This window comes from Ictidomys tridecemlineatus, chromosome 2, assembly GCF_052094955.1.
Source record: "Ictidomys tridecemlineatus isolate mIctTri1 chromosome 2, mIctTri1.hap1, whole genome shotgun sequence".
Classification (NCBI taxonomy): domain Eukaryota; kingdom Metazoa; phylum Chordata; class Mammalia; order Rodentia; family Sciuridae; genus Ictidomys; species Ictidomys tridecemlineatus.
Genome location: NC_135478.1, coordinates 2,573,686 through 2,592,218, shown reverse-complemented (window position 1 = coordinate 2,592,218; position 18,533 = coordinate 2,573,686). Strand labels below are relative to the sequence as shown.

The window sequence follows — 18,533 nt, the reverse complement described above, 5'->3', positions numbered from 1 at the left end:
CTCAGCTTATTTCCCCACATCCTTGCTCACTTTCCCTTCCACCTCTTGCCTTCCAAAATTTTGAACCAGCCTTCCAGCTGCTAGAGCCCACCTGCATGGACCGCGGTCATTTTTCCTTGGGCCCCCCTCCAGCTCCGCATACTCACCACCTAGCCCCCAAGGGACCTTGCCAAAAAGCGTGTGTTACCACCTCCCTCCCCTGCACTAAACCCTTCTATGGCTCCCTATTGTCTTTGACAAGTAAAACTGAAACCAACCACTGTGACCTAATGGGCAACTTACATGGCACGTCTGTGTGCATCTTACATGGTTGATACTGTGTTCAGTTGCTTAGCAGAGGAAGAGATCTGTGGAGTACATAGGCTTTTTGCTCTCTGTATAACGTCCAGGCAGCCTGTCTCTGTATTAAGAAAGTTGAATATGTGATTTTTTTTAATATATATAATTTTAGTTGTAGATGGACACAGTACCTTTGTTTTATTTATTGGATGCTGAGTGAACCCAGTGCCTCACACGTGCTAGGCAAGGGCTCTACCACTGAGCTACAACCTCAGCTCCCAATACGTGATTTTAAAACTCCAGGTTTTAGCAGTTTAACTGAAAAGTTCTACCATAGCTGGGGATACAGATCAATAGTAGACCCCTTGCCTAATTTCTGTGAAGCTCTGGGTTCCAACCCTAGTACCACAAAAACCAACAAAACACTCCTGACCTTCTGACCTTGTCCCTCATGACGAGACACAGAAATCCTTACGAAATACTAGCAAATAAAATTCAGCGATCTATCAGATGAGCCAAGCTCCACGGCACACACCTGTCATCCTGGCCATCTGGAAGCTGAGGCAGGGTTGGGAGTTCAAGGCCAGCCTGATCAGTTCAGCGAGACCCTGACTCGAAAAATAAAAAGGGCTGGGGGTACTCAGTTCAGTGGTTCAACACCCCTGGGCTCAATGAATGAATATAATGAATCGTACAAGTTACACGCTGTGAGCTAGTGAGGCTTGTTCCAGGGACATAAGGTGGCTTCAGTATTCAAAATCAATCAATTCACGTCATCCATCATTTTTTCAGGCTGTGGTTGGCAGAATACTATTCCCCTAACCTGTCATCTCAGGGACAGTAGGTGGAGGCGACTTCGTGAGACCCTGTCTCAAAATAAATGAATAAAAACAAAAAAGGGCTGGGGATGTAACTCCATAGTACAATGCCCCCTGGGCTCAGCCACTCAGTCCCCTAAAGACGTTCATATCCCAATCCTCGGAACCTGTGAATTCGCCAGGGTATGTGGCAATGGGAAGTGACCACCGTGGATGGGAGGCTGGGGTGCCTCAGTGGTAGAACATGTGCCTGGAATGTGCAATCGATAAAATGGGTTCCATTCTGGGTTCCATTCTCAGCAGCAGCAGGAAAAAAAGAAAAAAAGATGTATTAAAGTTGCTGATCAACTGCCTTTTCAGATAAGAGCATCCTGAAGTATCCAGGATAAAGGTCCACAGAAGTGGAACAGAGAGAGCGGGAGTTCAGAGCACAGCCCCTGAGAACTCTTGATCCAGAGGGACCCACGGAAGGCTTTGTGGGTGCAGAATAGGGGATCGCTGGAGAATTGCAAACATTAGATTCTCTCATCCTGTGAGAAGGGATGGGATGGCGGCAGGAAGGCCGTCAGGTTCCCTATGTGGGGTGCTTCCCGTGGAGACCCCAGGGGTGAGCTTGCTCCAGCAGGCCGGGCCGGGGGCCTGCACCGGGTTCCTGTGAGGTAGCTGTGCTACCCCTCAGCCCTCAGGCGCCACCTGCCTCCCTACTCAGTCTGGCTCAGGAAAGAGCCCAGAGAGGCATTTCCCTGGGATCCTGGGCCTGCCCTGTCCCAGCCCCCGCCCAGTCCTGGCAGGGGAGGGAGGTGACAGGGGAGGGAGGTGACAAGCTGACAATCGAAAGGAAATTCCCCTGGAACCTGTTTCTCGGCTTCCTGGCCCGGCTGGGGCGCCGGCTGGAAGGAAAGGCGGGGGAGACCCGGGCCGTCATGGCCTCGGCCCCAAGCCCACCCCGGGTCCCCAAGCCCAAGGGCATCCAGCCTTCACACTATTATGAGAGCTTTCTAGAGAAAAAGGGACGCTGCGACCAGGTAAGGTGGGCAGGGAGCCGCAGTGCTGGGTGGCCCCGGCAGGTGTGCCACCTCCCGAGCCGGTCTCCCTGCTGGCACCGGGTGGGGGCGGTGGGGGCTGGACATCTGGGCCTGCTGGGGCTGGGGCTGGCTCTGGCCCTGGCCTGGCTACCCCTGTGTCTCCGTTTCTCAGGCTCCGGCTCCCACCTGACCACCTGTGTCCCTCCCGACTATCTCTGCCTCCTCTGTACAGGTCTCCATCCCTCTTTCCATCTCTTGGGTACACACAAATCCAGGGACTTCCTCCAGAAACTGGAGCCTTCTCACTCCCACGCCTCTCCCAGTGCCCAGCCCTCGGTTGGCCCTGTGAACTTTAGCTGCAGGGGTCAAGGCCCTGGACAGGTGGCCTGGGGGGCAGGGCGAGATGCTGGGGGCCACAGGACCAAGGCCGGGGGCGGTGTGTGCTCCTCCGGGTGAAGCCCAGCCCTCAGTTTCCCTTGGGCACTGTCCCTCCCTTCCCCTGCCCAGATTCATTTTTTGCTGTAGACCCCCCAGCACCCCCTGCTCCTCCCTGCTCCCCCTGCCTCGGCCACCGGGGTTCCCTCCATCTAATTCCATTGCCTTCTGCCCTGGGCACCCAAGCCTTCCCCAACCAACAGATCCCTGCCGCAGGGGAGAGCCCCGGCTCCGCTCCCCTCGGTCCCAGCCTTTGGCCTCAGTCTCTGAGCCTTGGTTCCACCTGGCAGGATGTGGGTGGGTGAGCACCCAACTCGGGCAGGCACCTGGGCGCCACATCTGTCTACCCGCCTGTTCTCACAAGACCCCAAGGTGGCAGCCGCTATCATTGCCACCTATGCCCAGGGAAACTGAGGCCCTGAGAAAGATGATTTGTCCCACAGCGTCCAAGTTGAAGCAGGATGAAACGGCTTTAAGAGAGCCTAGTCCTAGGACAGGCCCGAGGTGCCGCGGGACCAAGGCACAGAGGCAGGCAGACCCCATTTCCCACAGAGTAACTTCCCGGGGGACATTCTGACAGACCCCTGTGATTTGGCCAGGGTGTGGGGGGGTGGGAGGGCGTATCACCGTGTCAGGACAGAAGCAGCTTCATGCTGACTGGATGGTACCTGGGTTATCCAGCACGTCACACCCAGGCGCAGCAGGGTGTCCCACACAGCACTGTGACTGTGCTGTCTATTTATAACCCTCCGGGAAACTGCAGGAAACATGGACTCAGGTGATGCTGGGGCGATCTCGGTGGTTATGACCCAAGATGGCTGAGGTCACATGGGGCTGGATCCCTAGCACCACTCGAGGTTAGCCAAGTACTGTCCAGTCCGTGCCTGAGGGTGCCTGGTGCACGCGGTCCCTGTGGTAGTTGACCTCGAGTACATGTCTGTGGGCAGCTGGAGGGAGATCTGGTGGGCAAGTGGACTGTGGGCTGGATGGCTGGGTGGACGGGTGGATGGTAGATGGACAGACGGAAGGTGAGGGGTGAACGGCTGGCCCGCTGGGCAGATGAGTGGATGCAGGGAGGGCGATGGTGGTAGATGGCCAGGTGGGTGGCCGCTGGGTGGCGGGCTGGCTGGTGGAAGGAACACCACAGACGCAGTTCACCTTACTCCTGGAGCCCCCACCTCCTAAACCAGACGGTGCTCTTTAAGTTCCTTCTTCTTTTTCTTCTCTTGTGACTCTGGAGACCCAGGACCCGCTCGCCCCAGGCCGGTGCTCTACCACTGAGCCACACCCAGCCCACAACTCCTTTCTGTCTATCTCGGAGGAGAGCAAAGCCCTTGGAGCTGGGCCCTGGGTGTGAAGGCCTCCTGCAGAGGCAGCGTTTGAGCAGACAGACAGACAGCAGGCGCAGGAGGGACCTGTGTGGGCTCTGGGGAGGGAGGCCGGCCCAAGAAGAGCCAGTGCCAAGGCCCCGAGACACAGAGTGTATTGCAGACGCCCAGCCTTGCCACCTCACCTCCTTCGCCCTCCACCTGTGCTCCGCAGGGTTACAAGAAGTTCTGGGCAGGTCTCCAGGGCCTCACCATCTCTTTCTACAGTAGCAATCGGGACTTCCAGGTAAGCGCAAAAGTGGGGGTTCATGACTGGTCCATCCTCGATCCCAGGACCAGGAGAGGGTGGGCGTGGTGTGGCCACCACAGCAGCCACATCATCTAGAGGGCCTGAGGGGACACAACCTGTGCTCAGACCCCTCTTCTATGCCCCAGCCCCTGGAGAAGCTAGACTTGAGAACCTTTGTGAAACTCACAGATGAAGCTCCCCGGGCAGGCTCACGTGACCCTGGCATCCACTTCAGCCTGGTCCTCCGGGATCAGGAGATCAAGTTCAAGGTAGGCCACTTGGAGGGGCTTGTCCTTCCTTATTTCCCTGCCCCATTAACACACACAAGCATGGAGTCAAGTGGACTCTTATGCTGGGTTGGTGACGCTGTGCAAGTCACTCAACCTCTCTGAGCCTCAGACATCTGTGAAAGAGCTCACGGGCAGAGGGTACAGCTTGTGCCAAGACCCCGAGGCGGGACAGAGCATGACAGAGTCCGTGTGTCGAAGGCCTGTGTCAGGAGAGGGAAAGAGGGGAGGGAAGGAAGGGACAGGGCCGGGCTTGTGTGCTGCAGGACTTGGGAGCCACGGGGAGTTGAGCCTAGGGAGGTGTGTGGAGTCTGATTCATGTGTTTTCCCTTCCTGTGTCTCTTTTCCTCTTTCTCCTTCTCTCCCTCTCTCTCTTTCCCTCTCTTTCTTTTTTTCTTTCCTTGTGCTGGGGATGGAACCCAGGGCCTCACACATGCTAGGCCAGTGCTACCGCTGAGCCACCCACATACATCCCTAGTCCTAGATTCATGGTTTTATTTTTACTTTCGTATTTATTTTCGTACCAGGGATTGAACCCAGGGGTCCATAACTGAGCCACATCCCCAGCCCTTTTTACACATTTTTTTTTTTTTTGAGACAGGGTCTCACTAAGTTGCTTAGGGCCTTGCTAAGTCGCTGAGGCTGGCTTTGAACTCATGATCCTCCTGCCTCAGCCTCCCTAGCGGGCGCCCAGCTAGACTCCTGTTTTTTGATGGTTGGTATGATAACTAACAGTGATATACCCCACATTCGTGAGTCCTTATATCCAGACACATTAGCCTGCCTAACTCATTTCATCTTCAAACAGCCCGTGGGAGCAGGGACTGTTATTGGCGGGCCGGTTCCACAGCCGAGCCCATGGGGTCCAGGTCAGCGCTGGGCTCTCTTTCCCTCCCTAGGTGGAGAGCCTGGAGTCTCGCGAGATGTGGAAAGGCTTCATCCTGACGGTGGTGGAGGTGAGTATGGCCCTGCCCCTGCTCCGTTCTCCAGCAGACCGCCTTAAAGATCCTCTCCCTGTCCACCCCTCAGTAGAAGGAGTCTGGAGTGTGGCACACTGGTCACCAACTGGCCACTTGCGGGCACAGGTAGCCATAGACATCTGTTTGGCCAACATAATGCTAAAACTCAAAATTAGCTGCCATTATTTCAAAACCAGAAATTTTAGCCCCCATTCCCGATTTTTCTCATTGACTTGTTTGCTTCCTGCCTGGCCCTGGCAGGCCACTGAGTTTGGGACTTGCTGCCCCCGTAGATTGTGGAGTGTGAGACCCCAGACTCCAGCACCAGCCGCGTGCCCCTCTGCAGGGCCTCGTGTCATCCTCTGGAAGCCCTCTTTGCCCCTCCGGTGTCCTGAGGCCCTGGAGCCCTCAGACCCGGGGTTCTTATCCTGGCTCTGCGAGCCGGCCTCGGTTTGCCTGTCGGGGATGTGGGCGCACATGCTGGTTCACGGCTTGTGCCCGATCCCCCTCAGCTCCGCATCCCATCCAAGCTGACCCTGCTGCCAGGACACCTGTATATGATGGCCGAGGTCCTCGCCAAAGAGGAGGCGCGCCGCTCCCTGGAGATGCCGTTGTGAGTGCCAGGGCCTGAGGGACTCCAGGATGGGGACGAAGTGGCTGAGGGTGTCCCTGAGCTGGCTCAGGTGACCTGGCTCGGGTTGAGTACAGGCTGCATCAGGGTTGGAGCGGGGATAAGAACTCATACTGGGTTCGGTGGGATGGGATCTTGGGTCTCGGTGCCTAGAGGGTCTACAGATGGCCTGCAGGGTGGCCAGGCCTGGTGGACAGACGGGCGTGTCTGGACCCTGAGGGTGGCCCTGCCCTCAAGAGCAGCCCTAGGTTCCTGGGGAGCCCTTCAGGGAAGGGTCCGGGTTTGCCGGGCGGGAAAGTTCTCCAGGTGAGTCCTGACAGGTTTACCTGGCCTTCTGACTAGGGGATGGAGTAGACCTCGGGGTGGATCACGTGCCCAGAAAGCAGGAAGGGTCTTCAGGGGCGGGGTTACCGAGGAAGGCGGGGCTTAGCTTCTGGGGGCAGGCTCTAGGTCTGGGGGTGGGGGTGGGTTCCGGGGCGGGGCCTGGGCTTAGGTCTGGGGGTGGGACCCAGGGGCGGGGCCTGGACCTGGGAGGTGGGCTGGGTCCTCCGGGCCACCCGCTCCTGCGGGACCCGGCGGTGCCAAGTAGGTGGCGCGGCTCGCCCCAGGTGCTTTCTGAAGGTGAGCCGGCTGGAGGCCCAGCTGCTCCTGGAGCGCTACCCTGAGTGCGGGAACCTGCTGCTGCGGCCCAGCGGGGACGGCAAGGACGGCGTGTCCGTCAACGCTCAACGGGTACGCGGGACGGCCCAGGGGCTTGCGCTGGGCGGGTGGGCGTGGGGCGTGCTCGGAGGGGCGGCCGAGCCGGGACCTAGGGGACCAGCGTGACGCTGGATCTCCCTTGGGCTTCGTCGTCGGGGTGGGGTTGGGGCCACGTTGAAGGTGGAGGGAGAATGTGGGCTCGCGGCAAGAGAGGGCTCCTTCCCCTGGGGTGCGTCGGTCGGCCGGGTCCCTGCGGTGGGCGGTGCCAGCACTGGGGGCGGGTCCCCCTTTTGGATGGAGTCAGTCGGTCTGGCCCACCCTGGGCCAGATCCAGGACCAGGGCCGGGCCGTGCCTGGGCTACCTGGTACCTCTGGGCTACCTTGCAGGGCGCCTGTGGTCCGGCACTACAAGGTGAAACGCGAGGGCGCTAAGTACGTGATCGACGTGGAGGATCCGGTGAGCACGCGGGTGCCAAGAAGCGCCCCGGCGCCATCCGCACCCTCCGCCCTCGCCGTGACCACTACCCACTCTCCGCAGTTCTCCTGCTCCTCGCTGGACGCAGTGGTCAATTATTTCGTGTCGCACACCAAGAAGGCGTTGGTGCCATTCCTGCTGGAGGAGGACTACGAGAAGGTGTTAGGTGCGTGAGGCTTTGCCAATCGGGGGCCGGGGGTGGGGGTGGGGGGCCCTGTGCGCGCCTCTCCTGTCCGGGCCACCCCGGGCCAGCCTCTGGCTATGTGCCTTCTCCAGGCCACCCTCTCTGTTCCAGGCTACGTGGACGCGGATAAAGAGAACGGGGAGAGTGTATGGACTGTGCCCTCTGCCCCTGACTCGGACCCAGGTGAAACTCCCTCCGCTGTTGCTGGGGCGGAGGAGGGAGGGACCCAGGACCCATGCCGCCTCACCCCCTCAGCACATGGGCTCAAGTGCCTGATTCATACCCAGAGTCCAGGGGCAGAAATTACCCAGGCCTTGTCCTGAGGAGCTTGCAGGTTGGGGGCGGGGATGGCCACAGCTGGACACAGGTAAGTCCCATCCCTGTGGGGTGGAACATGGGATGAAGGAGAGATGGGAGCTGAGGAGGGGGCACCTTGAGGAACTGGAGGAGAGGGAGATGCCTGCAGGAAAGGCTCCCTGGAGGAATGCTGTTGGCTGCAGGTCCCAAGGGATGTCAGTGGGCAGAGAGGGCATTGGAGGGTCAGAGGATGCCCAGGGATGGGTGAGTGACAGGGAAGGGGTGGCAGTCCGTTCTGTTTATGGGGCAGGAGGAGGCAGGACACCTGCAAAGCTCTGTGGGTCGGGCACTGCTGGGTCCCCACACATGTCCACACGCAAGCGCAGGCTCCGTGAGCTGCGTCTACCTGCGCAACCACAGGCCCCCGTGTGCCTGTGTAGACACGACAGTCTACACATGCATGTGTCCCATGTTCCAGCCACGTGTCCACACCACACAGCACACACCTCCTGGAAGCAGGCAGCACATGTACACACACGTGCAGAGCCCTCTCAGTCCTAGATCATGACAACAGCAAAAGGCATGGGCCAGCGCGGGCCTCCAGAGCTGCATGGGGTCACAGGTGCAGCAGGCGCCTGCGTACAAGCCTTAGGCGTATATTTAACTTATGCAAACCCAGTGTGTCTGCTACCCAGGGACACAAATGCAGGTTCACAAAAACCACAGATGCCCAGGGACATATATACGTAATCAGACATGCACATAGACCCACCCTAAGGCATCCCTGTACCATATGTGCCTGACAGTGACTGTCCCTGCCAGGTCCTGCACCCCCTGCAGGTGGCTCCAAGTCACTGCCTCCTGTGGCATCCAGCCAGGACAAACTGCCCCCACTACCTCCCCTGCCCCCGCTACCGAGCCAGGATGACAACTACGTGACCCCCATTGCAGATGCCCCAGCTGCGGACTACGTGAATCAGGATGGTGCGAATCAGGATGGTGTGTGGGGCAGGGTCCTATTGGGTGGGGGCAGGCTGTGACACCGCGCATTTGTCCACACAGTGTCTTCCTCTGGTTGTCCGGTTGTCCCAAAGCCCAAGAAGTTAGCAAAGGCTCCAGCAAAGCCTCCAAAGCCATCCACTGTGCCCAAGCCAGGTAGGGATCCCTCCCCACTTCCTCCGTCATCTGCCAGCGGGCAGCCGGTCCCACCTCTGCCTTCTTTACAGTGCCCAAAGGCAACAACAGGCCGCCGGCCAGGAAGTTGGTGGGTGGCTCACCCCAGGCTGCCTTCCTTGCAACAAGTGAGTGGTCTGTGGGTGCCTGCAGGGTGGGCTTCCAAAGGGCGTGACCTGGAGGGTCACACAGGACCCCGAGGGCCCTGCAGGTCAGTGCTCTGGTCTTCCGATTCCTAATGCCTTGGGACACATTTAATTTTGCCTTGGGCCCTGGACGTCTGTAGATGGTCCTGATGGGTTGGGGTGGACACAGGCTGGGATCCCAGGCCCAGCTGAAGCCTCAGGACCACCCCCCCTAGGGCTGGGGGACGTGACGGCGGAGCTGCAGGAAAAGCTGCAGAAGAGGCGGGCCCTGGAGCAGTGAGCCGCGCCACGGGACAGGAGGGCTTCGGCCCCAGCTCAGCTCGCCATCTGCTCTCCCAGGATTAAAACTTGAGTGACCCAGGCGCACGTGTTTGGCTTGGCTCTGGATGGGGTGGGACGTGTTCTCACGACTGGCACCACTTACCCCAGACACCTCAGCTCAACCAAGCCTGCTGCTGGGTCATCTAGGAAAGCCCGTGAGGCCCCAAGGCCAAGCAGCAGGCAGGACCACCCAGCCCCAGAAAGCAGCTCGCGCCTGCGCAGTGTTGGACCTTTATTAGGAAGTGAGGTGGGAGGGGCCACCTGGGCCACGCCCTGGCGGTGCACCCCTCAGGAGTTAAGGCTCCAAGCAGCAACCGAGAGAAAGGCACCCAGCTGAAAGGGCCGGGCCAGGCGGCCCACAGACACCCTGCCGCTGGGTGGCCGGGGGGCCTAGGTGAGGCTGGTGTTGGAGCTGCTGGTGGCACTGCCCCGCTTCTGCAGGCAGCGCACGGAACTGGGGACCTGGAGGCCTGTCGTCACCTGGAAGCTGCCACACCACACCTGGGGCGGGTGGGGAGGAAGGAGGTTCAGCCGCGCCCCACACCCTCAGCCCCCCTCCTCCCCGGGCCCTCCGCTCACTGTGAAGGCAGGCAGCAGCGGCTGTGTGAACTTAGCCTTGAAGGTGTGCAGCAGCTGCTTGGTGCGGGCATTGTAGAAGGACAGGAGGCCTGGGGCGGAGGGCAGAGCGACAGGGACCGTGTCAGGAGTGGGATGCAGACCTGGGCGCTGGCAGGGGCAGGGCACGGGCAGCTGGAGGTGGGGGTCACCTTGGTGAAAGTCACAGTGCACGCCCAGGCAGTCGGGCACGGGGGCGTCCAGCACCTTGACTTTGTTGGCGTGCTTGGCCGTGAAGCTGACCTGCAGCCAGTTGTTGACGTGCAGGCACCAGGACGCAGGGGTCTTGCCCAGCTGCTCAAAGCGGCCCAGGCTGCGGTAGGCCACTCCAAGGCCAAAGGCCTTGCTGTCCGGTTCATAGCGCACTTCCCAGTACTGTTCCCCGCCATCGATCAGCGTGTCGCCTGTTGGCCAGAGTAGGCAGTGGGGATGGGGCAGAACCCAGCCCAGATACACTTCTGAGAAGGGAGGCCACCCAGGTACTCCCACACCACAGCTTCTCCCTCCAGATACTCCCTACACCACAGCTTCTCCCTCCAGGTACTCCCCACACCACGGCTTCTCCCTCCAGGTACTCCCTACACCACGGCTTCTCCCTCCAGGTACTCCCTACACCACGGCTTCTCCCTCTGGGTACCCTCCTCAGGCCTAGTTGTCCCCCAGGTTTTATGGACCCTCTAGAGACTCACTAAGCCTAGATACTCTCCAGGACTCAGTGTCCCCTCCCCCGCCTTTTTTGTCACTGGGGATTGAATCCAGGGGCACTTCACCAGCCCTTCTCCAATCCTGCAGCCTCTCACTTCTCCTCAGGCGCCAGCTTCTCTCCCTGGCTCCTTCACGTCACCTAAGCCCCCTTCCGCTTCAGCCCTCTGCAACCCCGGTGCTCCATAGGCCACCATTCTACCCAGCTACTCCTGAGACTCAGACGTCCCCCAGCTCCCAGCAGCCCCCCACGCTCCCGGACGTCTCCCCGAGGCTCCTGCCCGCTGCTCCTGCCCCCTGTTCCCAGACCAGAGCCACGGTCCTCCCTGGAGCCATTCCAGAGCGAGGTCTGGCCGACAGCTGCCCTGTCCATCGAGGGCACTGTCCCTGCACCCTCTGCCCAGGGTCCCCCCAGAGCTCCTGTCCCCTTCCTGCCCCTCCTTACCCAGCACCGTGTAGGATTCGGCCGTGAAGCGATCCCTCCCACCTCGCCCCGAGGACATCCTCTTGGGAGACGGAACACCTCTGTGGGCGGCAGAGAGGCAGCAGGGTTCAGGCTGCTCCAGAGGAGGCCTCTGTGGTCAGTCCCTGACAGGGTCTGGCCCTTCCGAGTCCCCGTCAGAACGTGCCCGGGCCCCTCCTCGCGGGAAGGCTCCTGCTCTCCATGGGCACCTTCACAGCCTCCCGGAGCCCTGGGCTCCTCCCTCCTCCCGGTTCTGAGCTCTGGGCTGTCCCGCCCCTCGGCTGGAGCCCCCCAGGCCCGGGCACGCAGGTACCTGGCGGGCGAGTGGACAGGAGACGCCGTCCGGCCCTTGCCCTCCTTCTCGCGCGCCTTGATGTCCTGCACCTTCCCGCCCATGGCGTCCCACTCCACGGCCAGGTCCTCCACCCGCAGGTTCTGGTGGGATGTGGACGCATCCAGGCGGAACATGAAGGCTGGGCCGGCAGACAGGGAGTCACAGAGATGGGAGCACCCAGAGAGACACAGAGACGGTGACAGGCAGGACAGCAGAGAGACAGGTACAGAGACAGGTGGGAAACACCGACAGAGACAGGAGGGCACAGGCGGGAAACCGAACACGGAGCCAGAGGCGGAAGGTCCAGTCTAGAGGCAGCCCAAGACATGGCTCTGCCCTGGGCCTCCACTGAGGACTCATCAGGAAAGGGGAAGGACTACAGCATGGAGGACTTAGACTAGACAGCAGAGGGCCTTCCTGGTAGAGCGGGCACGGTGTCACTGTGGGAGGCTGCAGAATCTACCTTCACTACTGATATTCTGGGCCCAACTCTAACAGGACTGCTCTATTTGATGAGAGAGGGACAGCATATGTATGTATTAAACCATCCCTGTACAATGGGATCACTCTCAGAAAAAGCAGGGTGGTACACGACAGCCACTGTGGACTCAACTTTGAGCTTCCTGGCGGCCAGGGCCACAAGGGCTGCAGAATCTGGTTAGTGGATTCTCATGACACACTGGAACCCAGGGCTCCAGAAGGGAGGGATGTGGACAGGGAGGGGGTGGGAGCCAGTCACCTGGTGTCTCCAGGGTCACCGGCTCAGAAAATTCTCCTGCAACTGCCTTATTGCAGGCTTTCACACGGAAGTTCATGTATTTCATGTCAAACTTGAGGCCTGGGATGTAACATTTGGAGGTCAGTTCTGTGCACTCCGAAGCCTTGGGCGGTGGGGGAATGCTATCCTTCCCATGCCACCGCGGTCCCACCGCCCCCACCCCAGGCTTGTCAGCAGCACCCTTACAAGCAAGTCTTTCTGAAAAACTGTGCTGATCTCACCCACCCATGGGGGCCACAGATTACTGGACTCCGCCTCCAACCCAGAGCAGCCAATCAGAATGGCTGGTTGAGATAGGCACATGACCCAAGCTGAACAATGAGAATTGGCCCTGGGACTTTAAGCAAAATTTAAGCCTTTAAGCAAATTTGCTGGCACATTTAAGAAACCTCTTGAGATAGAAGTTCTGCCACCACGGGTCAAAGGTGACTGTTATTGCTAGAAGCCTTGAACTTGGCTACCCATGACTTTTTTTTTTCCTTTTTTTGTGCTGGGGATTGAACCCAGGGTGCTGTACCCCTGAGCCACATCCCCAGCCCTCTTATTCTATTTTGAGACAGGATCTCACTAAATTGCTGAGGCTGACCTTGAACTTTCGATCCTCCTGCCTCAGCTCTAGGGTTACCGTGTGGCCAGCTGTGTGGCCACTGTAGCTGGCCGGGCTGGTTAATTCTCCCTCCCCCTAGGGTATAATCCAGCCCCAGCCCAGTTTCCTGGATTGGACATGAAGGACATGAACTACTGTTGTGTAAACCAGCACCACGGAGGAAGTTGGGGGAAGGGGACAAAGATCCTGAAAGCACTTTTTGAATTTTCACAACTTCCTATGTATCTGTAACCATTTCAAAATAAAAAGTTACAAAAAAACAAACAGAAATCAGGAGGACCTAGAGGTGAGGATTGTGGAATCCCAGAAGAGAAAAAAAGGGTGTGCATGTGTGTTTGTTTTGATTCCCATGAAAGAAAAAAACCAATAGCTGCTCAGGCTGTCTGGGTGATTTTCCCCTCTGCAATTAGCAAGCTCATTATTAACCACATATGCTAATTACAGATAACTAGCAGGCTGATGACAGCCTGGGAAGGAGGAAGTGAATGGGGACACCCCTGACGTCAGAACGGCTCTCCGCCCCCAGGACTCCCCTTTCTAAACTCATCAGGGAGCCCCCACTTTCCAGCCTTGAGACCCTCCCCTAGCAGCTGGGTGGACTCCCGGCTTTCGACTTCTTGTAGCTGCCAAGGAAATCCTGAGTCCTGGGAGGCCAGTCCTAGAGTCCCCGCAGAGGTGAGGCTGCGCTTGCTGCCAGGCCAGCCAGGATCAGCGAGTGGCTGGCTGGCTGCTGGACAGCAGAGACAGGGAGATAGTTGCTGTGCTTCCTGTCCTTCCTGGGTCACGCGGTGACCGCAGCCACACCTGTGATGTGTGTGCTCAGTCATGGCACAGCGCTGCCGGCCATCTCTCCTCCATCCTGTTCCTTTCTGATGCTCCTGACCGGCCCACCCACAGGTTGCCCTAGACCCTGAGCTCTGAGGAGGTGGGCCAGGCCCAAGTGGACTCATGGCTCAAAGGCACCTGGAGGCAGTGAGCTGAGTGGGTACCTGTCAAGGTGTACTCTGTGTGCCGGATGCCCTCGATCACCATCCAAGGCTGGTCCTCCTTGAGGCGCGGCGGGCCCTCGAAGTTCGTCCTTCGGTACTCCAGCACATAGTGGTCAATCTTGCTGTCCTCATCTGGCATGCGCCACACCAGGGTCACACAGTTATCTGCCACCAGGGACTCGGCCAAGTCGATCACAGGAGCGCTGGGCACTGCCCAGGACAGAAGGGAGGGGGGATCAGGGTTCTGGGTCCCGTGGGGTACAGGCAAGGGGCTTGTGGCAGTGCCCCTGCCCCAGGATGACCTGTCTTCTACACCTGGGACAGCCCCTCTAGGTTTATGACCTGGGGGTGGAGCCTCCTCAAGGGGTGGGGGTCGTCCAGTGCCTTCCCAGGGTTCACCCAACACAGTCAGACCCTGTCAGATTCCACCAGTTACCGGAACAAGGTGGCCACGCCTATAATCTCAGGGACTCAAAAGGCTGAGGCAGGAGGATGGCAAGTTCAAGGCAGCGTGAGCACGTAGCAAGACAGTGTCTCAAAATGAAAAATAAAAAGGGCTGCGAGTATAGCCCAGTGGTTAAGGGCCCCTGGGTTCAATCTACAGTACCAAAAAAAAAAAAAGTCCACCATTTAGAAGCCAGACTTTCCCAGAATTCACTACCACCTGGGGGTGGCTTTCTTTAGGGCTCCACTGCCAAAATGTCTCTCAGAGTGTCAATTCCCTGCAGGGGGTGACTCTCTAGGCCTTGTCCCCTGGGGACAGGGTTTTCCCAGGGCCTGGCTACTGTGCCTGTCTTGTGGCCCCACCCCCACGTGGGCGGGGCTCTACCAGGCTTTGCCGACATTGGGCAGAACATTCTGAGTCCCACCCACATGGGCAGGCTCAACTAGGGCTCCACCCCTGTGTGGGTGGGGCTAAAGCAGAGCTCCACCCATACAAAGGAGATCATAGTTAGTCCCCACATGGGCGGGGCTTAGCCAGGACTCCTCCTCACTTCCCCCCCTTACGGGGTGGGGCATTCTCGGGCCCCAGGGATAGGAAGGGGCCCTCCATCACAGGCTTCTGACACCTGTGGCAGCTTCCTTCCAGACACTTCCTTTCCTTCCTTTGCCTCCCTGGGCCATTTCCCTGAAATCCTCTCACCAGGCAGGAACTTGAGGGCCTGTAGCATCTGCCGCTCCTGTGCAAAGTCCACCATGAGGTGACTCATGTTGTCGCTGACCTTGGCTTTCAGTGACAGCCGGAAGGCAGGGGCCATAGTCACACTGCAGGGAAGGAGGGGAAGCAGCCTGCTGGGGTGTGTGTGTGTGGGGTGACCCTAGGCCGGGTCATCTGAGATGTGGGGGGACCCCTCCCATGTGTTACTGTCCAGTGTCCTGGGCCCAGGTGCCCTTGCTAGGATGTCCCACCTTCATGGCAGGGTAGGATGGGGGGTGTAGGAGCCAGATCCCAATATCTTACCCATCTTTGATTTGTTTGGCAGCCTAAAAGAGAGATAGAATAAAATTTAAAAATCTGTCATGACCAAGCCAGACAGCCATTATACAGACAGGAAGACTGAGATGCAGAAGAGAAGCAATTTGGCAAAGTCCCCATACTAGGAGGCAGAAGTGTGACCTACTCTTCTTCTAGCTGTGCCTTGAGGGGACAGGAAAACTAAGGCATGACCCCACCCTCAGCCTGCTCAGTGCCCAGTACATACAGGGTGCCCAGCTTAATTGACATTCAGATGAACAGTGAATGTGTTTAGTAGATCCTGTGCAACCTTTGAGAGGTACTTATGCTAAATACTGCATAAGTGTCCATATTAAAACACTCACTCACTCCTGAACTGAAATGCAAGTTAATCTGGATGCACTGTATGTTTTATCTGCCACCCTATGGTACCCACCTGAGGAAAGTCGTCACTGTCGGTGGCCTGCAGGGTCTGGTTGGCAGTCTCCAGAAGTTCCTCCGAGCTCTCCAGGGCCCGCATGCAGGCGGCCAGCTGGTTCTGTGGGTAGCGTGGCCCCGGTCAGCATGGTGCCAGGGACCAAGAGGAGATTACTCACCGGGAGCCTCACCACTCCCAGGCTTCCCACCACTGCAAGGGCCAGGGCCCTCTCAAGCTCCAGACAGGAGAGGAAGTCGGGACCTGAGGGCCCAGCCCAGTTGGCCAAGGCTCCAGGTGCCACCTCAGAACCACCTGGGGAATCTCTTCCTTAGAAGCTCATATGCCCAGGGCACACGATACCCCCTGTCCTGAGGACATGAGTCTAGGGTGTCAAAGTTACCCGGGAGGGTTAGATGTGGGTTAAAGAACTCCGGCCTGGAGCGTGAGAGCCCGCGGGAGCCTGGGAGGGCACCATCAGATCTGGGGAGCCAGCAGGAAGGGCTGATCAACTGAAGCACATGGTGAAGACAGGGGGGGACCGCGAGTCACAGGTGTGGGGGGTGCTGGAGAGGAGCTGGGGGAGCAGCACAGGGGACTGAGGGGCCGTGGCTGGGCAGCGGCAGGGAGAGTCCACCGGGAGCATCTGGGCTCTGCCGCACACCTGCAGCTCGTAGGTTCGGCTGGCCCGGTCCTGCTTTATCTTCATGAGCATCCCCTCCTTGAGCTCCTCCAGGACAGAGAGGAGGGACTGGAACTCCGCCTCAAGGTCCTCCTGCACCTTGGCCGAGTTCGCCTGAGTCAGAAGGCCAGGATTAGCGGGAGCCCATGATCAGCCGGGGAAACTGAGGCCTGGCCTCCTACAGGAGGGGAAGGAACAGGGCCATTGTTCTGGTGGGCACCCCCTCCCCTGCCCCCTCACCTCCACATTGAGCAGCATTTGCTTGAGGGAGTAGATGAAGCTCTGGATCTCCTCATTCTTCACAGCCAGGGTTGTGATGATCTTCCGCAGCGCTTCCTGCCCCACACATGCACACAGAGCAGGTAAGTTCCTCCACCTGGCCCACTCCCTGTCTGCCCTCCAAAGATCCAGGAGGAGAGATGCAGCCACCATGCTAATGAGCCCAGGGACCAGCCACAAGCAGGCCTGGGTGAGCCTCTGGCCCTCTGCACCTCCCCTAGCAGGTGGGTTCCACAGAGCCTCCTCGTTTCATAGATGATGGGACAGACCTGACCCAGGCTTCGACCCAGGCTAGGCTTAAGCTGAGGGGAGCAAAGAACTTCCAGGAGGAAAAATGGGCTAGCCTGGGGAAAGGGCTATCTGTGGAAAGAAAAAACTCTAGGAGAGATGGAAAGCCTGGGATGAAGACTAGCCTAGAAACAGGGGTGAGCCAGCAGGGGCATTCCCACCTGGAGAGCAGGGTTAGCAAGGAGAAAGTGATTACCTGGACAAAGGTGGCACCTGGGCAAAGGAGATGCCAGAGAGCCAGGTAAGTGGGAAGGGGAAGGGAGGTCAGGAGAAAGGAGATGCGGGGAGGGAGTCTTGCAGGCGGATCTGCTCCGGTATGTGGCTCCGACCCAGGCCTTGGATGGGACCCTTTTCTGGGGGCACAGGTCGGTGGGATTAGCACTGCAGAGGTGGCGGGGCCAGCACTGAAACACCTGGCCTTCACCGGGAGGGAAGGCGTGGGGGATGGGGTCGGGGCTGGACCCGGATACTGGGCGGGGTGGGGGGCAAGGAAGGGACATCCTTGGCCCCAAGCCAAAATGATGGGGGTCTGCGTTCTCAGATGGGGGAACCCTGGATCCGGGCGGGGTTGCAGCGGGGGTGGAGCCGCCGCAGAGCAGCTGGGGTGGAGGGGGGAGGGCGCTGCGGCATCACCTGGTCCCCACCCGCGCCCACCCCGCAGCGGCCCCGCCCCGCCCCACCCGGTCCTACCCTCTGGTCTTCCATGGCTGCAACCCAGGTCACCCCGGCCCGGCCCGCGGGCCCCCGCTCGCTCCTTGAGCCCCCAAGCTGCCTTTGCCGCTGCCGGGAGCCAATGGCCCGCGGAGCCCTCGCCGCCGCCGCGCCCCCGGTCAGCGCTCCATCACTGCACGCAGTGCGCAGGCGCGCCCCCGCAGCAGCCTGGGAAATGTAGTTCTGCGCTGGGGGTCTGCGAGGGCCTGACCGCCAGAGACTGGGGCTCGTGGGGGAACCCTAGATTGATGCCAGCCGAAGACAACCCTGCTTAGGCTCCTGTCCAGCGGCGTGACCTCGAGGTCATCCCAGTCCCCGCTGCCTCAGTCTCCCCACTTGTTCACCCGCACACCTTCTCCGTGGTGGCTCCAGCCCGCAGCCCGCCTGCCCCGCTCCACCTGGCCCTTGGCCACCTACACGCGATGCATTTTACTGAGGAGCCGGGTCTTTATCCACACAGGGGTCTGGCCGCTAAACCTCTTCCCCTCCAGTTGGCTCTTCCCCTCCACAGCTCGACTTCTATGCCTCCCTCAGAGCCCCAGACTCGACCTCCTCCAGAGACCCTCCACCAGCTCGCAGCCCACGGGGCTGGGGGTATTGTTATCCGCAGGTAGCGCAGGGCCCTCACTGGATCCGGGAGGGTTGGATCAGACACAGGCAACAGATGGACAAGGAAAGTGGTCCTGCCGCAGGTCCAAGCTGGGGGGCGGGGGGCAGTCAGACGGCTTGTCCCGGCGCACGTCTGCCCTCGCACGGAACAGTTACACCTTGCAGAGCAAAGCCAGCTGGTAGCCAAGTGTAGATCTAGTTGACCTGAAAGAGGACAAAGTGGGAGAGAAGACAGGACACTCACGCAGATTTATCGACC

The 18,533-nt window shown here is 59.4% G+C and overlaps 2 protein-coding genes across 5 annotated transcripts; one reads left to right on the top strand and one right to left on the bottom strand.

The window, feature by feature from the left end:
* The first annotated feature begins 1,902 nt into the window (after positions 1-1,902).
* Positions 1,903-9,387, top strand: Stap2 (signal transducing adaptor family member 2). Its single transcript, XM_078033943.1, has 13 exons — positions 1,903-2,122; positions 4,100-4,171; positions 4,321-4,443; positions 5,361-5,417; positions 5,933-6,033; positions 6,660-6,818; positions 7,138-7,207; positions 7,289-7,391; positions 7,521-7,592; positions 8,529-8,690; positions 8,769-8,861; positions 8,933-9,007; positions 9,226-9,387. Exons 1-13 carry the CDS (start codon positions 2,021-2,023, stop codon positions 9,303-9,305), a joined length of 1,269 nt encoding a protein of 422 aa, XP_077890069.1. The 5' UTR covers positions 1,903-2,020; the 3' UTR covers positions 9,306-9,387.
* Positions 9,388-9,563: 176 nt separating this feature from the next.
* On the bottom strand, positions 9,564-17,822 carry Fsd1 (fibronectin type III and SPRY domain containing 1). Of its 4 annotated transcripts, none has more exons than XM_078033935.1 (13): positions 17,645-17,822; positions 16,628-16,723; positions 16,370-16,501; positions 15,727-15,828; positions 15,297-15,319; positions 14,979-15,100; positions 13,835-14,044; positions 12,200-12,298; positions 11,440-11,561; positions 11,109-11,220; positions 10,114-10,365; positions 9,926-10,014; positions 9,564-9,847 (listed from the first exon to the last, which is right to left on the bottom strand). In XM_078033935.1, the coding sequence occupies exons 1-13, from the start codon at positions 17,657-17,659 to the stop codon at positions 9,737-9,739; spliced, it is 1,485 nt and encodes a 494-aa protein (XP_077890061.1). In that variant the 5' UTR covers positions 17,660-17,822; the 3' UTR covers positions 9,564-9,736. The 4 variants fall into 4 exon arrangements, with proteins under 4 accessions (XP_077890061.1, XP_077890060.1, XP_077890066.1 ...); XM_078033934.1 differs by having other exon boundaries at positions 11,109-11,188; positions 11,440-11,599; positions 17,645-17,820; XM_078033936.1 differs by having other exon boundaries at positions 9,681-9,847; positions 10,205-10,365; positions 11,109-11,188; positions 11,440-11,599; positions 17,645-17,821.
* Between the last annotated feature and the right edge of the window lie 711 nt (positions 17,823-18,533).

Excerpts from the sequence above, each read along its gene's own strand:
- Stap2 (XM_078033943.1), top strand. The coding sequence starts at position 2,021 with ATGGCCTCGGCCCCAAGCCCACCCCGGGTCCCCAAGCCCAAGGGCATC. Across the intron at positions 7,392-7,520 it reads GGACTACGAGAAGGTGTTAG|GCTACGTGGACGCGGATAAA; the intron begins GTGCGTGAGGCT and ends TCTCTGTTCCAG. Across the intron at positions 8,691-8,768 it reads GGACTACGTGAATCAGGATG|TGTCTTCCTCTGGTTGTCCG; the intron begins GTGCGAATCAGG and ends TTGTCCACACAG.
- Fsd1 (XM_078033940.1), bottom strand. Across the intron at positions 11,189-11,439 it reads CCTGTCCACTCGCCCGCCAG|AGGTGTTCCGTCTCCCAAGA; the intron begins GTACCTGCGTGC and ends TGCCGCCCACAG. Across the intron at positions 9,848-10,113 it reads GCACTGTGACTTTCACCAAG|GTGTGGTGTGGCAGCTTCCA; the intron begins GTGACCCCCACC and ends CACCCGCCCCAG.